The sequence below is a fragment of the Oncorhynchus tshawytscha genome, linkage group LG06 (assembly GCF_018296145.1).
Source record: "Oncorhynchus tshawytscha isolate Ot180627B linkage group LG06, Otsh_v2.0, whole genome shotgun sequence".
In the NCBI taxonomy this organism is placed as follows: Eukaryota; Metazoa; Chordata; class Actinopteri; order Salmoniformes; family Salmonidae; genus Oncorhynchus; species Oncorhynchus tshawytscha.
In genome coordinates this window covers 44,590,157-44,611,383 of record NC_056434.1, presented here as the reverse complement: position 1 = coordinate 44,611,383, position 21,227 = coordinate 44,590,157, and the positions used below count along the sequence as shown (strand labels likewise).

Here is a 21,227-nt window from a genome sequence, read left to right as displayed (position 1 = left end):
TCTCTCCAACTGAAACAGATTCAATGTTGCACCATTGACTGAGTAGTAGCTAATGAACAACATGTAAGCTTAGGTCCTTTCCAGCACAAGCAAACACTCAAATCAAGTGGAGTCATTATTAAATACATCTTTATTGAGGCCAAAGCATCAGTGAGGCTCCCCAGGTGCTCTGGTGGTAGACTGTAGTAAGTCTCACCCGCACCAACAGGCAGAGCAAGCAGAAGTGGATAAAACCAAACCCTTTAGGAACTGCAGCACCACCACACCCACAGACAAGTTTGTGATTAAAATATTCTTGATTTAAAAAAAATCTCCTTTGGTCAGTTAACAGTACAAGGAGGCAATTGTTTACTGTGTGCTTTGCTACTCCTTCCCAGGTTGTTGACAATGTATACCAGTTTTTTGTTGCCTTAAGGCTGCACAAGAGTAGCAACAGCAATTTGGTTTCTGCTGTCAAACTCGCTCGTCACTACAGTGTTCTGAGGGGGCGTCTGGGTCTGGCTCGTAGTGGTAGCTTGGCTGAGGCTGGATGTCCAGTTCGTCCACCTGAGGGCCAGGGTGCATGTTGACCAGCTGGTCCTGGGGAATGTCCGCAGCGGCGGCTGCTAGGTTTGTGATGGACTTGCTCTTCACACACTGGAAGTCAACATGGCGGCTCTTGCCCTCCTCCTTCTCCCAAGACATGCGGATGAAGGGCCGCTGCACATAGTTGTAGATGACCTCTGGCCGGCCGCCGGGACGCTTCTTCACCTTCTCCTTGTAGGTGGGGTAACCTGGGAGGGTAAAGAGAGACAGTGACGCATGTTTTCTGTTCAAACACTTCGTCGAAATACCTTCTATTAAATACATGTATTATATTTATACATCAACTGTACTTAATTTTTTTACCAAATTGAGGTAACCCTTTAGGTGATATCGAGTTGCTCTTATACCTGTAATAAGTTACTACTCTTCTAGTAACTGCTCTTATACCTGTAATAAGTTACTACTCTTCTAGTAACTGCTCTTATACCTGTATAATAACAGTTACTACTCTTCTAGTAACATTGACACATGCTGTAATGTAGCAATAAGGATTGCATAATAGTGAGTGATTCTGGTAATTACAGGATTACTATGCAGGTTTAAGAACTTAGTGTTATCAAATTGTAAAGACATGAAAGCAAACTTCTTGATTGACATTTTGTGGAAGGAAATTCAGTGATCCAGCATACCTTCAATTCCAAGTCTGATTTTCTTAAGTCCTCTGTCTTTTAATACTGATTTGGCAACGTCTCGATTCTCTATGTACTTGAAGAATCTGTACAGTTTTGTGCTGTATATAACTGTAAATAAAAGTCATACATATTACAAGAAACTGCACAGGCATTCAGCAATACATAACTATTAGGTGTTGGATTTAAAGGCCTACTGCACTCATTCTTAATTTCCAGGGTTTGTATCATATAACAGCTGATGAAACTTGTTTCTTTTTGACCATTAAGGAAAAACCACTACAGTAAGTAACTTGTCCAGAACTGACGCACTGGGCCTTTAACATTAGGGGTACACATCATACCAGCCAAGGGAAATTCTTTACACAAGGATATAAACTACTTATAGATGATTGTTGAAATGTCTTGCTTGTACAGTATTCCACATATACTATATCAACATAGCCAGTGAGGCGAATGACCTAACTCACTCTGTGAATACTCCTCTCCCATCTGCGGAGGGTACTCCTCGTCCCAGTCCACCACGTCGTCGTCAGTCAGGACCACCACGTGACACTCCCTCTCTCCGTTCTGGGCACTGGCGACCATCAGCGGCACCACCATCTCCTCCAAGTAGAACTCAAACTGACGCCTCGCTCCATCGTTGGACAGCTCGTGCATGAGTGCACCTAGAAGATGTCAGTGGGACAAGGTCATGAAAAGTGCATCATAGTTCTTGCGCTGAAATGTAAAGTGTGTTCGGAAAGTATTCAGACACCTTTACCTTTCCCACATGGTTACGTAAAAGCTTTATTTCAAATATGTCCCTCATCCACACACACACACACACACACACACACGACCCCATACTGAAAAAAAGCAGTTTATTTTTGTTAATACATTTGCTAAAGAATTGAAGTATTCAGACCCTTTACTCAGTACTTTGTTGCAGCACCTTTGGCAGTGATTACTACCTTGTCTTCTTGGGTATGACTACAAGCTTGGCACTCCTGTATTTGGGGAGTTTCCCCCATTCTTCTCTGCAGATCCTATCAAGCTCTGTCAGGTTGGATGGGGAGCGTCGCTGCACAGCTACTTTCAGGTCTCTCCAGAGATGTTGTCCTGAAGCCACTCCTGCGTTGCTTGGCTGTGTGCTTAGGATTGTTGTCCTGTTGGACGGTGAACCTTCACCCCAGTCTGAGGTCCTGAGTGCTCTGGAGCAGGTTTTCGTCAAGGATCTACTTTGCTCTGTTCATCTTTCCCTCGATTTTGACTAGTCACTCAGTCCCTGCCGCTGAAAAACATCACAGCATGATGCTGCCACCACGCTTCACTGTAGGGATGGTGCCAGGTTTCCTCCAGATGTGACATTTGGCATTCAGGCCAAAGAGTTCAACCTTGCTTTCATCAGACCAGAGAATCTTGTTTCTCATGGTCTGAGTCCTTTAGGTGCCTTGGCAAACTCCAAGCGGGCTGTCATGTGCCTTTTACTGATGAGTGGCTTCCTTCTGGCCACTCTACCAGAAAGGCCTGATCAGTGGAGTACTGCAGACATGGTTGTTCTTCTGGAAGGTTCTCCCATGTCCACACAGGAGCTCTGTCAAAGTGACCATCAGGTTCTTGGTCACCTCCCTGACCAATGCCCTTCTCCCCGGATTGCTAGTTTGGCTGGGCGGCCAGTGGTAGGGAGAGTCTTGGTGGTTCCAAACTTCTTCCATTTATGGAAGGCACCGTGTCCTTGAGTACCTTCAATGCAGCATAAATGTTTTGGTACCCTTTCCCAGATCAATCCTGTCTCGGAGCTCTACAGACAATTCCTTCGACCTCATGGCTTGGTTTTTGCTCTGACATGCACTGTCAACTGTGGGACCTTAATATAGACAGTTGTGTGCCATTCCAAATTATGTCCAATCAAGTTGTAGAAACATCAAGGATGATCAATGAAACAGGATGCACCTGAGCTCAATTTTGATTCTCATAGCAAAGGGTCTGAATACTTAAGAAAATAAGGTACATTTATGTAAATAAATTAAAAATATTTAATACATTTACAACAAACAAAAAAATCGAATAACCGTTTTACCTTTGTCATTATGCGGTATTGTGTGTAGATTGATAAATTCTATTAATCCATTTTGGAATGCGGCTGTAAGTTAACATTTTTTTTAAAAAGGGAAGGGCTCTGAATACGTTCCGATTGCACTGTACATGTTCACACACACTGGCTCACTCGCAGCAAGTCAACAAAACTAGGCACTCATCCACATTTCAAACAATGTCAATCAATGGCTAGAGCAGTCAGTGACCCACATTGTGGAAACCTGCGATCATCTGAGTTGCATCAAATCTGTAGGCTAATATTGACCTGGTTTCAGAGCTGTGCATCATATCAACAACCTCACGACACTGAACACAGGCTAAATATTGCAGCTAATACAGAATGATATGGCATTAAATATTACACAATAATATTCTGCCTAAAATGTAATAACCCATTATCAATTTACAGCAATGAGGGAAAGAGGGCATCATACAATATATACACACTCACTGAGGTCTCTACACTTGATGGTGCTGTAGTCAAAGGAGATGCAGAGGTAGTCACATGCTTCTCTCAGCTCAGGAATGGGGATCCCATCAGGACAGCAGATTATCCCAGATTTGTAGTAATCCTGCCATTTAAAAGTCACACAGGAAAAACAAAACAGGCAGCCATTACTAAGGCTGGTCTGCGCACACAGAACAGAGCCTTCCGACAACAGCAAATGTCAGCGACGTCACTCCGCCCCCCCCCCCACATAGCTATTTACAGCCAGTGAAATATTGACAAGAGTTCAAGTATAATGATGAAAATAAAAGGTATCGAGGCAGCAGCAGCGACGCGCAGCTATTCACAAGACAGCGTCGTAAACGGCTGTTAGCTTGCTCTGTGCCCTAAATGCTAATGCTGCCAGCCATGTTTTTTTCTTTCCCTGCTATTATGGTCGGGTCGCCTTTGATAGAAGAACTCTTCACAATCACAGAACGGATCGGTACTACGAGACATTCAATACTGAAAATCCAAGGTAAGCATTGAAATCAAACACAGAAATGCTTGCAGCAAACCCGAGTCCTGACTATCCACATTAGCATTTCTCTCCCCCATACAAAGAAGCACACGGATGTGAAATTGCTACTCTGGCACGCTAGAACACAGTACTACCTCGGAGGCACACAGAGAGCTGCCCCTGATACTGTAATAAAGCACAGAAATCTTATGATACACGCAAAAAAACAGATGCTATTACCTGGTTGTTCTCCTGCCCTGTGTCTCTGGAGACTTAAGTGGAATACCGGGGCAAACGGACACAAAAATGAAAGCACTAGCATGTTGTACAGTATTAGTAGCTCTGATCCCTGAAAATCTGCTTTACGTAACACTGCACAGATTATCTGCCCAGCATTTCCACACTTCCCCAAAAATACACAATGTCGGATGGATAACCGCGGAGATGTTTGTCAACGTATCACTTGACAGTAATTGCATACAAACGCAATACAAGTGTTTGAATAATAAGAAAATGATGCCGCAATAATGTGCTAACAGAAAACAATGTATTGACCCCTATACATATGGCCACTCATCTGTGGCCATAACTCCACAACATAATTTAATAAATACATTGAGATACTTCAGGATTTTGGCAATGAGGCCCTTTATCTACTTCCCCAGAGTCAGATGAACTCATGGATAAAATGTGTATTTCTCTGCGTGCAGTTTGAAGGAAATTGATAACTATCACCAGCGGAATAGTTATCTAGCATTAGCGCAATGACTGAAAGTCTATTGGTATCTGCTAGCATGACTTCCAGTCATTGCGCTAACGCTAGTTAGCATTGGCTCACGAAACTACATACATATATACACTGCTCAAAAAAATAAAGGGAACACTTAAACACAATGTAACTCCAAGTCAATCACACTTCTGTAAAATCAAACTGTCAACTTAGGAAGCATCACTGATTGACAATAATTTCCACATGCTGTTGTGCAAATGGAATAGACAACAGGTGGAAATTATAAGCAATTAGCAAGACACCCCCAATAAAGGAGTGGTTCTGCAGGTGGTGACCACAGACCACTTCTCAGTTCCTATGCTTCCTGGCTGATGTTTTGGTCACTTTTGAATGCTGGCGGTGCTTTCACTCTAGTGCTAGCATGAGACTGAGTCTACAACCCACACAAGTGGCTCAGGTAGTGCAGCTCATCCAGGATGGCACATCAATGCGAGCTGTGGCAAGAAGGTTTGCTGTGTCTGTCAGCGTAGTGTCCAGAGCATGGAGGCGCTACCAGGACACAGGCCAGTACATCAGGAGACGTGGAGGAGGCCGTAGGAGGGCAACAACCCAGCAGCAGGACCGCTACCTCCGCCTTTGTGCAAGGAGGAGCACTGCCAGAGCCCTGCAAAATGACCTCCAGCAGGCCACAAATGTGCATGTGTCTGCTCAAACGGTCAGAAACAGACTCCATGAGGGTGGTATGAGGGCCCGACGTCCACAGGTGGGGGTTGTGCTTACAGCCCAACACCGTGCAGGACGTTTGGCATTTGCCAGAGCACACCAAGATTGGCAAATTCGCCACTAGCGCCCTGTGCTCTTCACAGATGAAAGCAGGTTCACACTGAGCACATGTGACAGACGTGACAGTCTGGAGACGCCGTGGAGAACGTTCTGCTGCCTGCAACATCCTCCAGCAGGACCGGTTTGGCGGTGGGTCAGTCATGGTGTGGGGTGGCATTTCTTTGGGGGGGCCGCACAGCCCTCCATGTGCTCGCCAGAGGTAGCCTGACTGCCATTAGGTAACGAGATGAGATCCTCAGACCCCTTGTGACCATATGCTGGTGCGGTTGGCCCTGGGTTCCTCCTAATGCAAGACAATGCTAGACCTCATGTGGCTGGAGTGTGTCAGCAGTTCCTGCAAGAGAAAGGCATTGATGCTATGGACTGGCCGCCCGTTCCCCAGACCTGAATCCAATTGAGCACATCTGGGACATCATGTCTCGCTCCATCCACCAACTGTTGCACCAGACTGTCCAGGAGTTGGCGGATGCTTTAGTCCAGGTCTGGGAGGAGATCCCTCAGGAGACCATCAGCCACCTCATCAGGAGCATGCCCAGGCGTTGTAGGGAGGTCATACAGGCACGTGGAGGCCACACACACACTACTGAGCCTCATTTTGACTTCTTTTAAGGACATTACATCAAAGTTGGATCAGCCTGTAGTGTGGTTTTCCACTTTAATTTTGAGTGTGACTCCAAATCCAGACCTCCATGGGTTGATAAATTTGATTTCCATTGATAATTTGTGTGATTTTGTTGTCAGCACAGTCAACTATGTAAAGAAAAAAGTATTTAATAAGAATATTTCATTCATTCAGATCTAGGATGTTATTTTAGTGTTCCCTTTATTTTTTTGAGCAGTAATATATAATATACACACCTTCAGACAGGACTGGTAAAAAGTGCTCTTCACGGACGAGTCGTGGTTTTGTCTCACCATGGTTGACGGTCGGATTCGTGTTTATCGTAGAAGAAATTAGCGTTACACCGAGGCCTGTACTCTGGAGCGGGATCGATTTCGAGGTGGAGGGTCCGTCATGGTCTGGGGCGGTGTGTCACAGCATCAACGGACTGAGCCCGTTGTCATTGCAGGCAATCTCAACGCTGTGCATTACAGAGAAGACATCCTCCTCCCTTCCTGCAGGCTCATCCTGACATGACCCTCCAGCATGACAATGCCACCAGCCATACTGCTCGTTCTGTTTGTGATTTCCTGCAAGACAGGAATGTCAGTGTCCTGCCATGGCCAGTGAGGAGACCGGATCTCAATCCCAGTGAGCACGTCCGGGACCTGTTGGATCGGAGGGTGAGGGCTAGGGCACTGACATTGACAACACTGACATTCCATCCACCAGAAATGTCCAGGAACTTGCAGGTGCCTTGGTGGAAGAGTGGGGTAACATCTCACAGCAAGAACTGGCAAATCTGGTGCAGTCCATGAGGAGGAGATGCACTGCAGTACTTAAAATCTGGTGTAGTCACCAGCTGCATTGACTTACTTTGACTTACCTCAAATCTGGGTTTGGCAGATGGCAGGAGAACACTACCTGCCCCAATGCATAGTGCCAACTGTAAAGTTCGGTGGAGAAGGAATAATAGTCTGGGACTATTTTGTATGGGTCGGGCTAGGCCCCTTAGTTGCAGTGAAGGGAAATCTTAACGCTATAGCATACAAGTACATTCTAGACGATTCTGTGCTTCTAACTTTGTGGCAACGGTTTGAGGAAGGCCCTTTCCTCTTTCAGCATGACAATATCCCGTGCACAAAGCGAGGTCCATAGAGGAATGGCTTGTCGAGATTAGTGTGGAAGAACTTGACTAGCCTGCACAGAGCCCTGACCTCGACCCCATCAAACACCTTTGGGATTAATTGGAATACTGACTGCAAACCAGGCCTAATCACTCAACATGGCTGATTGGAAGCAAGTCCCTGCAGCAATGTTGAGTGGAGGCTGTTATAGCAGCAAAGGAGGGACCAACCCCATAGTAATACCCATGATTTTGAAATGTTCAACAAGCAGGTGTCCACATACGTTTGGTCATGTTGTGTACCTCTTAACATCCTTCATACTGGACACAGAGACGTAAATATGGTATCCACGAGTTCAACTGACTATGGGGAAGTAGATAAAGGGCATCTAAGTCAAAATCCCAAAGTATCCCTTTATTTTGGTGCAATAATCAAGGTCTTTGTTTTAGAAAGATGGTGTTCTGACCTGAATGCCTATTCTTCTTCCTAATAAAATAAATAGGGGATGGATATAGAATCTGTGAGAGAATGCCTTTCCCATTCTAGTCATGAAGATTAATGACGCAGCAGCGTAATCCTTCACTTCGTCAATACCAACCCGTCTCTGGGTACATTAGGTGAAAAACAATGACATTATCAAACGTGAATGAGATCTTATTATAAAGCCAGAGAGTGTCTTACCAGGATGGCTCTAAAAACCGTTGAGCTGATTCCATCTGCCACCTCAAACTCTCCTTTGTCATTGGGCCTAGTGAAATTGTATTCTCTCCCGGATCCAAACATTCTATGAGAGAAGAAAACATTCGGATTGAAATTAATTTGTTTTAATATCCCTTTTAGATGTCACTTTAATTTGTGGTGATACAATAGTATGCTTTATACCTTCCCAGCATGGTGTTAGGCTGGGCGGTGAAGATGGCTGGGTCCACCAGGAAGCGGGTGTTGTCCACTATCAGAGTGACCCTCTCGGCGGTCCGTAATGTGCGCGTCCCCTCCTTTGCATTCTCATAGACGTAGAGGTGGTCACAGGGACCATGCACGTGTCCATGGCCCAGACTCTTACAGTGGGTCTCAGTACTGAAAAGGCTGCTCCTGCTCGCTGCGATGCAGCTGGGCCCCACGGAGATTAAGGCCCTGGGGGGCCGAGGACTCGACGACCTGGAGGAAGAACCACCCTCGCACCGCTCACGATCTGGGAGACAGACAGGCAGAGTACCGTAATTAAAAGGTGCCAACACTGCTGTGTCATCACACTGGATGAAAAGGGACATTGTTAACACTGGTCAAGTAATTGAAAGCTTTCGCAAGAGTCAAAATGCTTTCCTTTCAAGACTACTATTCAACTCTTACTGTAGCAATTTAAACATTCAGTTTAGTTATTGGCTTAATTCCCTGAGTGGGTACAGACAGTGGGAGTAGTATGACTACCTGGCTCCGCCTCCGGGTGAGGATTTAAGGCGATTTCAACACGATGAAACCACATTTCTGAGAGCTCTGATTCAGTCACTGCTTTTATGTAGTTAGAAAGGGACTCAATCTCCCAGCTGTACCGGAGGCATGAGAAAGCGTTGTTATGCCAGAGTTGCATCAAGCACCCTGTGTGGTCTCAAAGCAGTAATTGAGTACTCACCGCTGTTGTGCTGTCGGGTGGGCGAGGTGACGTTCCTGATGCAAGGGGTCAGCTGACCCTCGCCCCTCTCGTGGGAGGAGTCTCGGGAGCGGTCGCTAGACCTCCGGCGATCACTGTCCCTGCAGCGTTCGAGGCCTCCACTGGCGCCATGCAGGTTCATGTTGACCAGGTCGGCCTCTAGTTGAGGGACTGGGACGCGGGGCTGGGCACTGAGAGGAGCACACCACACACATCCACAGTCAGACACACACGAGCACAGAGGGGAAAGGGTGTCTTTTGTATGCTTCTCTGCAGAGTAGTGGGTAAAAGCCTGCAGTAAACTCATATGAACCCTCTGTGAGAGAAAAAAATAGCAGCGCCGACTGCTGTAGAAAGATGGCCAATACAACACTACTGCTTGCAGCCCTATACTTTGAGAAACCCATTAGGGAGTGAAAGAACACATAAATAGGACTATTACTCCTCTTGTAGTGGCATTGGTAAAATATGAAATATTACACTGATGGAGCATGAAGTTACAAACGCACCTTGAAATCATTTTTTTTTTTTTTTTTTTTTTTTTTTAAATACTTCCACAGGATAATAGCACTATTATCCATCGCAAAAGAGCCCATCTGTAGGGAAACTGGAGAAACTGGTCATCCCATTGAGACAGGCAGAGAAGCCGAATGCATCCACGAGAGCTGTTATGTTATCTGCGGCAGCCACTTTACCTCTGAAAGCTCTCACACTGTCTGGTCTGTCTAGTCTGACTAACATGCCATGCAGCAGGTCTCCCTAATAAAGAGCGCGTCCCTCCCGAGGGAAGTGATGATCAAATATGATGAGGCTAAAGTGAATGGACTGGAGAGAGCAGCACAAAAGAGGAACTCAGACGGGAGAGCTCTAGAGAAGCTGCCTTTATAGCCCCTCAAATGGACGACATCCATCCACCTTCTAGCTCCCGATAGAAATAGTCAACCCAGTCAACCGTTAACAATGTCTAACTGAGGCGCCACCTCCACTGATGAAGTCCCAGAGAGTGAGAGAGATGGCTCACTGACTGAGTAGGAAAAATCTAAGTCATTCCACTACATGTGGACAACTTCATTTCAGCAGACATGTCGTAAATAATATAAATTTAAAGGATGTGGAAAGATTGTAATATGAAATATCTTATTCATAGTGTTTACGCTTATTGAAACAAATAATTGTCTACATTTCGACAGCAACTGAATGGATGCTAATGACTGGTCCAGAAACGGGAAGATCTAATCATATTGTATGCAGGTCAGGGACCGCCAGGCCTGCCCTACAGTATGTGGGTCCTCTGATCTTTGTGCAGCTTGTCCTCGTTACTGCACCTGCATTGAATTCTGTACTGCTATGAGACCTTCAGCCATGTAAATAAAAACAACAATGACAGGACTAAATGTCCTGTGTGTCCTCACATGACTTGTGGACTTCATAAGAGCCTTTTTCAATAGTTTTTATTGAAAGACAGTTCTTGACATGGAGCAAACAATTGCTCTACAGGCTCATGAGTTTCTCTCAAAAAGAGAAACTCTTCAATAGAGTAATGATTCTCATCAGGTTGGGGAATGTGATTAAGAGCTTGAATGTAGAATCAGCACTAGTTATGGAGTGATGCCCCCATTGCACTCAGCAGAAATTCAGGTGTGGAAACAGCAGTATCAATCCCTCTTTCTATTCTACAATATTTTGGTTCCTTTAGCATAACTGCAATTCTGAATATAAAGTAGAATGTCAAAACAGGAAAAGTTTGATCACCAGATTTTATTTATTTTAATTTTAAATGTATATAACAAATCTTCCCCCAGTGCATGAATAAGGCAAATCTGGCAGGATTAACAAACAAAGGGTCAGCGAAAGCGATAGAGCTCATCTCATCTTTCATGCAGGCAGAAATGCAAAGCTATATCCATCCACATATCAACTCAATGGCTGCCGCTATTACCTCACATAACCTCTTGGAAAAGGCATCGATTTCCACGAAATGATCAAATGCAAATTGCGATGTTTAATGTTAAGTTTAGTCATTTTAAGACTATTACTATGACTGTGAGAATGGAGGCAAAGCATAGATGAACTGGTGTTATAAATAAGCGTCTGCAGCATTGAGTCCCGTTCCTTAAAGAAAAGGGTCCCATCAATAATTTAGAGCACTGCTGACACTTTCCCTATGATATTAAAACAGAGAGAATGCACGCTAGTGTCGGGAGTTTAACCCTCCACAAAAGGTAAACCCTATTATGCGTTCTGATCGGCAAACCCAATGAAAGGACACACTTCATTTTAACAAGACCCGTAGTCTTGGTTCTTTTCCTCTTGCCATTCATAAGAATGCGTGGGAAAGCCACAAAAAGCCGACCGTTGAAATAAATATTTACAAAAACATAGGTAATCAACATATGCTATAATAAATGCAATGGATAGGATGCTTCGCAGACCTACCCGTTTGTATCGCACGGCAAATTAAAGACAAAGCAGCACGGGATGAGCTGAGGAATGAAAGCACAAAGGACTTGGGCTCCTCCGAACAATGCAGCCTTCCCAGCCGGTTTAGCATCCTTGGGCATTACTTTCGAACTTCAGCATTATTTCGTAGACTGTTCGACTTGCTAGCTGTAAAATTATCTTTCGAAAGCCTCGATCGCCCCAATTGGAACAAAAAAGAAGAAAAAGAGCGAGGACCAGTCATTCAATTCAGACAGGGAGACCCGTAGAAATGAATGGCTGTGCGCTTTTTTTCCACGACACTGAATCAGACTCACAGAGCAGCCCTTCTGACGTAGTGCGACCTCCCAGTCTACTGTCCTGATATCGCCTGACTCGACAGGGGAAGACTATAAGGACACAGTTGACGCTTAAACCCACGAGCAAAAACCTAAATCGAACCCTTACCTTAACCTCATTGTGAAGAATTCTAAAATGAAATATCGGTTTGGGCGTAAGGCGTGTCCTTATATAGCCTTTTCCGACTCGACACGATTGTCTTCAGCAGAATTGCTTGGTTGATTAAATAAAATTGCTGATTTGCGAATGATGAACATGACAGCACCAATTGACTTCGGTTTTACTTGGCTGTAGATTACAATGCCAATATGTGCTAAAAATGTGTTTTGTTTGTTGATATTAATAAAAAAATTAATTTGAGCTAGAGATTCATATAAATGATTGGTTCCCCAGATAAGGGCTTTGGTTGAGAAAGTCAATCCAGAGGTAGGATTACAAATACAGCAACCTGGTCTCAGAGAATTTTGTATGATTCTGTGCGTAAATACAGGAAACTCAATTTATTCTGAACAAAAATACTTTTAAAAAGACAAGTGTTGGTCCCATATTTCATGAGTTGAAATGTTAAAATCCCAGAAATGTTCCATATGCACGAAAAACTTCTCACAAATGTATTCTACAAATTTGTTTACATCCCTGTCAAAATAATCCACCCAACTGACAGATGTGGCATATTAAGACTAATTAAACAGCATGATCATTACACAGGTGCACCTTGTCCTGGTGGAAAAAAAGGCCACTAAAAATGTGTAGTTTTGTCACATAATGCCATAGATGTCTCAAGTTGAGGGAGTGTGCAATTGGCATGCCGACTGCAGCAATGTCCACCAGAGCGGTTGCCAGATAATGTAATGTTAATTTCTCTACCAGAAGCTGCCTCCAAGATCTTTTAGAGAATTTGTCAGTACATCCAACCGGCCTCACAACTGCAGACCACGTGTAACCACGCCAGCCCCGGACCGCCACATCTGGCTTCTTCACCTGTGCGATTGTCAGAGACCAGCCCCCCGGACAGCTGATGAAACTGAGTATTTCTGTCTGTAATAAAGACCTTTTGTGGGGGAAAACATTGATTGGCTGGGCCTGGCTCCCCAGTGGGAGGGCCTATGCCCCCCCATGCCTGCGCCCCTGCCCAGTCATGTGAAATCCATAGATTAGTGCATAATTCATTTCAATTGACTGATTTCCTTGTATGAACTGTAAACTCAGTAAAATCATTGAAATTGTTTTAATATTTTTGTTCAGTATAGTTTGTTACATTTCATATGGTATGTATTAATTTGTGGATATCCATCACCCATTTCATATGATGTTACAAATCACAATTTGTATGATATGTTTAGAATTTGCAAAAAACATGTTACAAATTCTAGCTAGGTGGCTAACGCTAATTAGTATTGGCTTGCAAAACTACCTCCAACTGTGGGTTTCCTTTGAACATGATAATTCGGATAGCCATGCTAGCGTCACCCCCATGTGGGGGCTAGCAAGCAGGCTAAATAGTGAGGTAACGGCCAATCCAGTAGGGGATAGAAAATAGTGAGTTTCGATTGGTCAATAGACTTGTGGTATAAATTCAGCTTCTTCACGTCACCCACTGGTCCCCCGACCACGTCGCTTCCCTCCATTGAAAATGAAGGGCTTTCAAAATGTAATCTCCACTTGTCATCTTCTATGGAAAACCACTAACTTCCTTCATACTGGACGCAGAGACAAAAATAGTATCCACAAGTTAATCTGACTCTGGGGGAGGTAGACAAGGGGCTTCCTTGCCAAAAGCTTGAACGACCACTTTAAGGAAGTATATGACATGATTAACAGTCCACAATATGTATCTGAGCGTGTCAAAAAGACATAGGCTATCTGATGGACCAGAATAGCCACACCCTAAAAATCCTGATCCTGGTCTACTAGACTAGACACAACATAGTAAAAGAAAATCCAGGATACCCAAATTAGTATGATATGTTACATTTGGCATGGTTACGTAAGACAGGTGGTTACTTAAGGCAAAAAATGAAAGTAGGGTGGTTGGTCGGGTGGGCGTATAACGCAAACTTCTAGCTGCGAGTTCGAATACTTACTACTTTTTAGCTACTATGCATTTCTGCTAACCCTTCCCCTAAACATTAACCTTTTTTTTTAGCTAACCCTTAAACCTAACTCGTAATGTAACTTTAAGACTAATCTCTAACACTAACGCTTAGCTAGTGTTAGCACTAAAATTGTATAAAATCAAAGCCAGGAATATAGATGAAGTCGGAAGTTTACATACACCTTAGCCAAATACATTTAAACTCAGTTTTACAATTCCTGACATTTAATCCTAGTAAAAATTCCCTGTCTTACGTCAGTTAGAATCACCACTTTATTATAAGAATGTGAAATGTCAGAATAATAGAGATTCATTTCAGCTTTAATTTCTTTCATCACATTCCAAGTGGGTCAGAAGTTTACATACACTCAATTAGTATTTGGTAGCATTGCTTTTACATTGTTTAAATTGGGTAAAAATGTTTTGGGTAGACTTCCACAAAATCCCTACAATAAGTTGGGTGAATTTTGGCCCATTTCTCCTGACAGAGCAGATGTACCTGAGTCAGGTTCGAGGGCCTCCTTGCTCACACACGCTTTTCCAGATCTGCCCAAAACTTTATGAGATTGAGGTCAGGGCTTTGTGATGGCCACTCCAATACCTTGACTTTGTTGTCCTTAAGCCATTTTGCCACAACTTTGGAAGTATACTTGGGGTCAAACTTCCTGAATGATGTCTTGAGATGTTGCTTCAATATATCCACATTATTTTCCATCCTCATGATGCCATCTATTTTGTGAAGCGCACCAGTCCCTCCTGCAGCAAAGCACCCCCACACATGCTGCCACCCCCGTGCTTCACGGTTGGGATGGTGTTCTTCGGATTGCAAGTCTCCCCCATTTTCCTCCAAATATAACAATGGTCATTATGGCCAAACAGTTCCATTTTCCTATCATCAGACCAAAGGACATTTCTCCAAAAATGATTTGTCCCCATGTGCAGTTGGAAACTATAGTCTGGCTTTTTTTAATGGCGGTTTTGGGGCAGTGGCTCCTTCTTTGCTGAGCGACCTTTCAGATTATGTCAATTTAGGACTCGTTTTACTGTGGATATAGATACGTTTGTACCGGTTTCCTCCAGCATCTTCACAAGGTCCTTTGCTGTTGTTCTGGGATTGATTTTCACTTTTTGCACCAAAGAACGTTCAACTCTAGGAAACAGAACGCTTCTCCTTCCTGAGCGGTATGACAGCTGCGTGATCCCATGGTGTTCATACTTGCGTACTACTGTTTGTACAGATGAACGTGGTACCTTCAGGCTTTTGGAAATTGCTCCCAAGGATGAACCAGACTTGTGAAGGTCTACAAAAGAAATTCTGAGGTCTTGGCTGATTTCTTTTGATTTTCCCATGATGTCAAGCAAAGAGGCACGAAGTCTGAAGGTAGGTCTTGAAATACATCCACAGGTACACCTCCAATTGACTCAAATGATGTCAATTAGCCTATCAGAAGCTTCTAAAGCCATGACATCTTTTTCTGAAATTTCCCAAGCCATTTAAAGGCACAGTCAACTTAGTGTATGTAAACTTCTGACCCACTGGAATTGTGATACAGTGAATTATGAGTGAAATAATCTGTCTGTAAACAATTGTTGGAAAAATTACTTGTGTCATGCACAAAGTAGATGTCCTAACCGACTTGCCAAAACAATAGTTTGTTAACAAGAAATTTGTGGAGTAGTTGAAAGACGAGTTAATGGCTCCAACCTAGGTGTACGTAAACTTCCGACTTCAACTGTAGTTGTAGCCACCAGGCAGACAGTCGGAAACCGTGCATCGGTAAATCAAAAGCTGTAGGCCTTTAGAAGAAAGAGCAAGCTAGTGAGGAAAGGAGGTAGGAAGGGGGTACAGCCAGGCATATGAACTGTAGGCAGTGCTGCATCTCGCAATTTTGGGACTTGCAATGGCTTGTGAATTCACTAAAAGTAGAGGCTATCAATGAGGAGGCTGAGCTATTCTACACGCAACAGGCCAAAAACTGAACACACCTTTCTTTGAGAAAAGAAAGAGCAGGCAAGCTAGCAAAAGGAGGTGCCGGCATATAGTCGGAACCGTGCACATAGGCTATATCTTGGTCATCTATATCACAATATCTTGTCTTGCAATGCCTAGTAAGTTCACTAAAAGTATATATTAGGCTATTACTGAGTATGGCTAAGCTATTTTACATAGTGCCAGTGAATTGAAGTTGATATTACCAAATTAGTCAGTTTAATTAGGCCTAAATGTGCAACAAGAAAAATAGGCCTATTGTACCTATAGATTATTTAAAATAAAACCACAGCTGGCTGTTGATGTCCTAGGCAATAGATCTTAAAGCAGGGCATCCCCGCTAAATGTTTTGTAAATGGCAAGTTCACTTTCTGGGCCATTAATGCATGAAGCGCAGCTACTGTTCAGCACCACAAATCAGAAGAGGGGGGTCATTTTTGTTAGGAAGGACATCTTCCATTGATAACTGAAATAATGACACTTCCTCAATTTTAAAATATTATGGGAACACCTATACATTTGGCAGCCAAATACTGGCACATCGAATAAAAACCTCCAGGTTTCCAGCAATTTTTAAATGACCAGGGGGCAGTTTGGAAACTGTGTGAATCGGCATCTGGAATAATGCACATGCTTGGATAATTACTTAACCAACATCTCTAGTAATAATAGTTTCATCCAATAGGGCTATATAACACAGAAAATAATAGTATTTCCAGCGTAGAGTGCGCCACATGGGATCTGTCAAAGCGGCGCACGGCAGAAATATTCTAGTTCCTACAAATCTACATTCAAACAAAATAAGCCTTTTATAGGCTAAGTTGATAAGCAAATACAATGCTTCATGCCAGTCCTCTCTAGAACACAATATTAGTATTGGTAGGACTGCAATAATGAGGTGGTGTGTACGTATGCACAGCCGTTTCAATGTGTTTTGGGCGTCAAACAAGAGACGCCTGTGCTTAGCTCAAGTGGGTTTATTTTTTATCCTGAAAAACTCCACAGCCCTTAACGATTACAAGCGTACTCATAACCTGATGCAGTCACCACTATACTTAAATATAGAGAGTGGTACTCAGTAATGTGTTGTATTTGCCCCAAACACTATGTATTCAGGACAAAAAGTGAATCGCTTCATCACATTCTTTGCAGTATTACTTTAGTGCTTTGTTGCAAACAGGATGCATGTTTTGGAATATTTGTATTCTGTACAGGCTTCCTTTTCACTCTGTCAATTAAGGTAGTATTGTGGAATAACTGAGCCATCCTCAGTTCTCCCCTATCACAGCTGTTAAAGTCTGTTTTAAAGTCACTATTGGCCTCATAGTGAAATCCCTTAGTGGTTGCCTCCCTCTCCGGAAACAGTTAGGAAGGATGCCTGTATCTTTGTAGTGACTGGGTGTATTGATGCACCATTCAAAGTGGAATTAATAACATCACCATGCGCAAAGCAATGTCTACTTTTTTTCTCTATTTTAACCCAGGCATTGGGTATTTTTACTGAGGCATTGGAGAACCTCCCTGGTCTTTGTGGTTGAATCTGTTTGAAATGCACTGCTCAACTGAGGGACCTTACAGAAAATTGAATGTGTGGTACAGGAATTAGGTTTTCATCCACAAATTATGTTAAACTGGGGTGGCAGTGGTCAGAGCGTTGGGCCAAAGGTTGCTGTATTGAATCCCTGAGCTGACAATGTCAAATCTGTCGTTCTGCCCCTGAACAAGGCAGTTGACCCACTGTTCCCCGGTAAGCCGTCATTTAAACAAGAACTTGTTTTCGTCCTGCCAACATTGTAAATAAAAAAATTAATTAAATTGAAACACTATTATTGCACACAGAGTGAGTCCTCGCAACTTACGTGACTCAGTACTCAAATATTTAATCCTGAACTTATTTAGGCTTTTAACAAAAAGGTTGAATACTTGACTCAAGACATTTCAGTTTTTCATTTTTAATACATTTGTAAAAGTGTAATCAATTTTAAATTCAGGCTGTAACAAAATGTGGAAAAAGTCAAGGGGTGTGAATACTTTCTGAAGGCACTGTATATAAAATAGTACTAGACAGTTGTCTTGAATGTTGAACAGTCAATAACAATCAAGCACATTCAGAAGTCTTTCTAAAGTGATGTCCTTGTTCTACAATTCTTTTTGTAAGTAGCAATACAGTACTTTTCCCTAATGAGAGCTGTTTATTACCTTGAGTGTCTGTGAAGATTACTTTCCCAGTTCTCAGTGTCACTAGAGTTGTCATCTAAATGTGGACATTCAGCCATCACAGGTAAGTAGTTAGAGGTGTCAATAGGGAATATGCCACCATCAGCACTCATGACGTCCTGTTAATAAGAAAACAAACGTTTGTTGTTCTCTTCACATTAGTTGAAGAAATTTAAACATCATTTATAATGGAACGCTAGATAACATCCAAAACCTTTATTGGCAAACGTAACAAACTTACTCTCTATCTAGCCAAGTTAGACTTGACTAAAAATAACAAGCTTGTGGTAGTACCACCACCAAGCTAGCTAGATGGGCCCATTGTTTGTTAGCTAGCTAGCTAGACGTGGAATAACTTGAGTAGAGGTAGCTAAGTTATTTACCAAATGGGTAACTGAAAACATTGATGTGACATGGCTGGCTAGCTAGCTAGCTAGACTGAACCTCTTAGATGTGTCAGCTATTAAGTGCAGGAGCTTGCAGGGATTTGTAGTCTTGCTAGCCCAATATTCGACTAAAGGAAAATAATGTTACTCCTTTGTCCAAGTTACATGTTCTAATTAAATGGCGAATTGGTTCTGGAAGAGGAACAGCCAAATACTCCAACTAAACGTGAATAGATGGACTCGCGGTACGGTCCTGGAAACATTGATCACTCTTTCATAACATCAAAATAATTTCACAAATGCAAAACACACACTTACTGTACGATGTTTTAACACAGTTACAGCCGGCAGTATTTTTCAGTGACAACAAGTTTGTGTCTTCTGTTTATACATAGGTGTAAGAAGACAGCTAATTAAAACAGGTAACGTTAGTACACCCTCGGTCCTTCTGACTGATTTCCGTAAACAAGCGATGTAACATAGAAATATGGCCGTTTGGGAACACTAACCATATAAAAAAAAGTACGTATCAATTTAAACTTAAACAAATATATTTTTCTCACCGAGGTCTTTAAGCTTCCAAAACAGCACCGAAAGCGCTGCGTGTTAATGTACAGACCGGGCGTCGTGGCGCTTAACGAACCAACCCCCCTACAAGACGCCTTCAACCAATGACTCATGTGTATGGAACCACGAGTCATGATCAAGGGCTATAGTCTTGTATGTCTACTTTGATGCTAATTAGAATTTCCGAATCTGAGAGAAAATAAAGCCGAATATAAGTCACCTTGTCTGAGAGAGAGTTATACGGTTATCAAAACGTCACGCCAAGGAAAGCCTACTATAGCTAACGTTACATGAAAAACAAACATACCTTGTTTGAAATGGTTCTAAAATCCCCAAATGAATGGAAAAAAAAACAATTGGAACAATTTCCATGTTTGACCACTAGGTTATGACTCATGCTAGTAAGCAATGAAGACAGTTTAGACAAACATAAACTGCTAGCTCGATATCAAACAGTTTTAACCAGTAAACTTGTAGCTAGCGTTAACGTTAGTTGGCAGGATAAAATTACGCCCACGTTAGTTACATCTCGTTACCTCGCTGCCTGAAGTAGCCCGCTAACTATAGCATGGCGCTCCTTACCTCTTGGGATTCATTGTTGTCTGAGTTCTTTCCTAAAGCGAAAGTAAACAAATTCCTAATAAATATTTTTGCTAGATTGGTGACCGACTGATTACAGTAATAGTGACAGCCATGTTCCCCGGACAGCCACTAAAACAGGCCTAAGTGTAATCCCTTGTTTTGACTGTTGAGCAACTAAGGTGATAGATCGCGAGACTATATAACCTCGGCTTGTTCACGAGGGTCGGAATTGCTGCGCGCTGCGCAATCTGCAGTCTAAAAAACCCATCAGGCCCCCAAACAGTTAGGAAATTAAATATTTCTATTCATTGTTATATGTGTATATAACGGTTATATATCAATGTTTATGTTCATATAGGCTACTAATTATGATGAGTGAATATGCAGCTACCGTGTACATTGACCCCTGTGAACAACCACTGAGGCGCTAACAGTTATTGCGCTAACATCAGCAACCAATCACCTCCCGTCTGAGGTGTAAATTCATATTCATACGTAAGTGGTAATGATACAGTAACCTTCCAATTTCGGAATCATCAGGGTTGATACATTAAGTAGAAATATAAATTAATACATTAGCAGGCTAACTTGTAGGCATATCAACGTTCGGAGGGCTATTCAGCAGTTTAAAAAGCCAGCAGATGGAAGATGCAAATAAAAATGGAAGATTAACTTAATTGTTTATTGCGAAACATACAGAATATAGCTATTGTGATAATGCTATTTTATTTACAACAAACACTAACATTGCGGCACTTTGGAGTTGGTTGATATAAAACATATAAGTGACTACATTCTACAGTTAAAGTGCATAAATATTTAACATTTATGCTATAGCTCATCAACTGTAATGATCCCTATCCCAATTAGGCCTACTGCATATAAGTATCCATGCACAAGATACACTATTTACTAGTTATTTATACATACTACCACAGTTTTACACCACATATAGAAATACCATAGCACGTATAGAACACGAAAATACAATCACCATCAAGTTAATAAACAATTGCATAACGCTTACTTTTTTCAGATAATTAAAAACAATGTTTTGGTCCTAAACAGTATTCGCCCTTCCTTTTTATTTGGTTAGGATAAATAAATAGCGTGAACTACTTCATAATAAATACAAGTGCTTTAAGCTAAAACTGTGGAAGCTTAGCCACCTCACAACTTGATTTCTCCAGTACCATTTTAAAATCGCATGCCCTATACATAAATAAGAGTTGTTAAAATAAAACAGAAAAACTATAAAAGTCATGAAATAGAATGAAGTGTCAAACGTGGTAGCCTACAGTCCAGACTGCAAAAATCTAATTTCACTGAGCGTTGAGTAGCTTCTCCAAAATGTTTAAAATGTATTCAACTTCGTTTGGCGTTAACTCCTCCAAATCCAAGAGATCCTCGGGAAGAAGCCTTC

The 21,227-nt window shown here is 42.5% G+C and overlaps 1 protein-coding gene and 1 long non-coding RNA gene across 6 annotated transcripts; both read right to left on the bottom strand.

Annotated features, from left to right (window-relative positions):
- Window positions 1-112: 112 nt before the first annotated feature.
- On the bottom strand, window positions 113-19,991 carry LOC112252599 (BTB/POZ domain-containing protein 10). Of its 5 annotated transcripts, none has more exons than XM_024423970.2 (9): window positions 19,805-19,991; window positions 18,252-18,388; window positions 9,172-9,380; window positions 8,424-8,733; window positions 8,223-8,325; window positions 3,745-3,865; window positions 1,685-1,882; window positions 1,215-1,325; window positions 113-773 (listed from the first exon to the last, which is right to left on the bottom strand). In XM_024423970.2, exons 2-9 carry the CDS (start codon window positions 18,380-18,382, stop codon window positions 454-456), a joined length of 1,503 nt encoding a protein of 500 aa, XP_024279738.1. In that variant the 5' UTR covers window positions 18,383-18,388; window positions 19,805-19,991; the 3' UTR covers window positions 113-453. The 5 variants fall into 5 exon arrangements, with proteins under 5 accessions (XP_024279738.1, XP_024279737.1, XP_024279739.1 ...); XM_024423969.2 differs by lacking the exon at window positions 19,805-19,991 and adding an exon at window positions 19,219-19,371; XM_024423971.2 differs by lacking the exon at window positions 19,805-19,991 and adding an exon at window positions 18,974-19,118.
- LOC112252600 lies at window positions 824-1,208 on the bottom strand. The gene is made up of 2 exons (XR_002953863.2): window positions 973-1,208; window positions 824-932 (listed from the first exon to the last, which is right to left on the bottom strand). It is a non-coding gene; the product is annotated as an uncharacterized LOC112252600 (long non-coding RNA).
- Window positions 19,992-21,227: the final 1,236 nt, after the last annotated feature.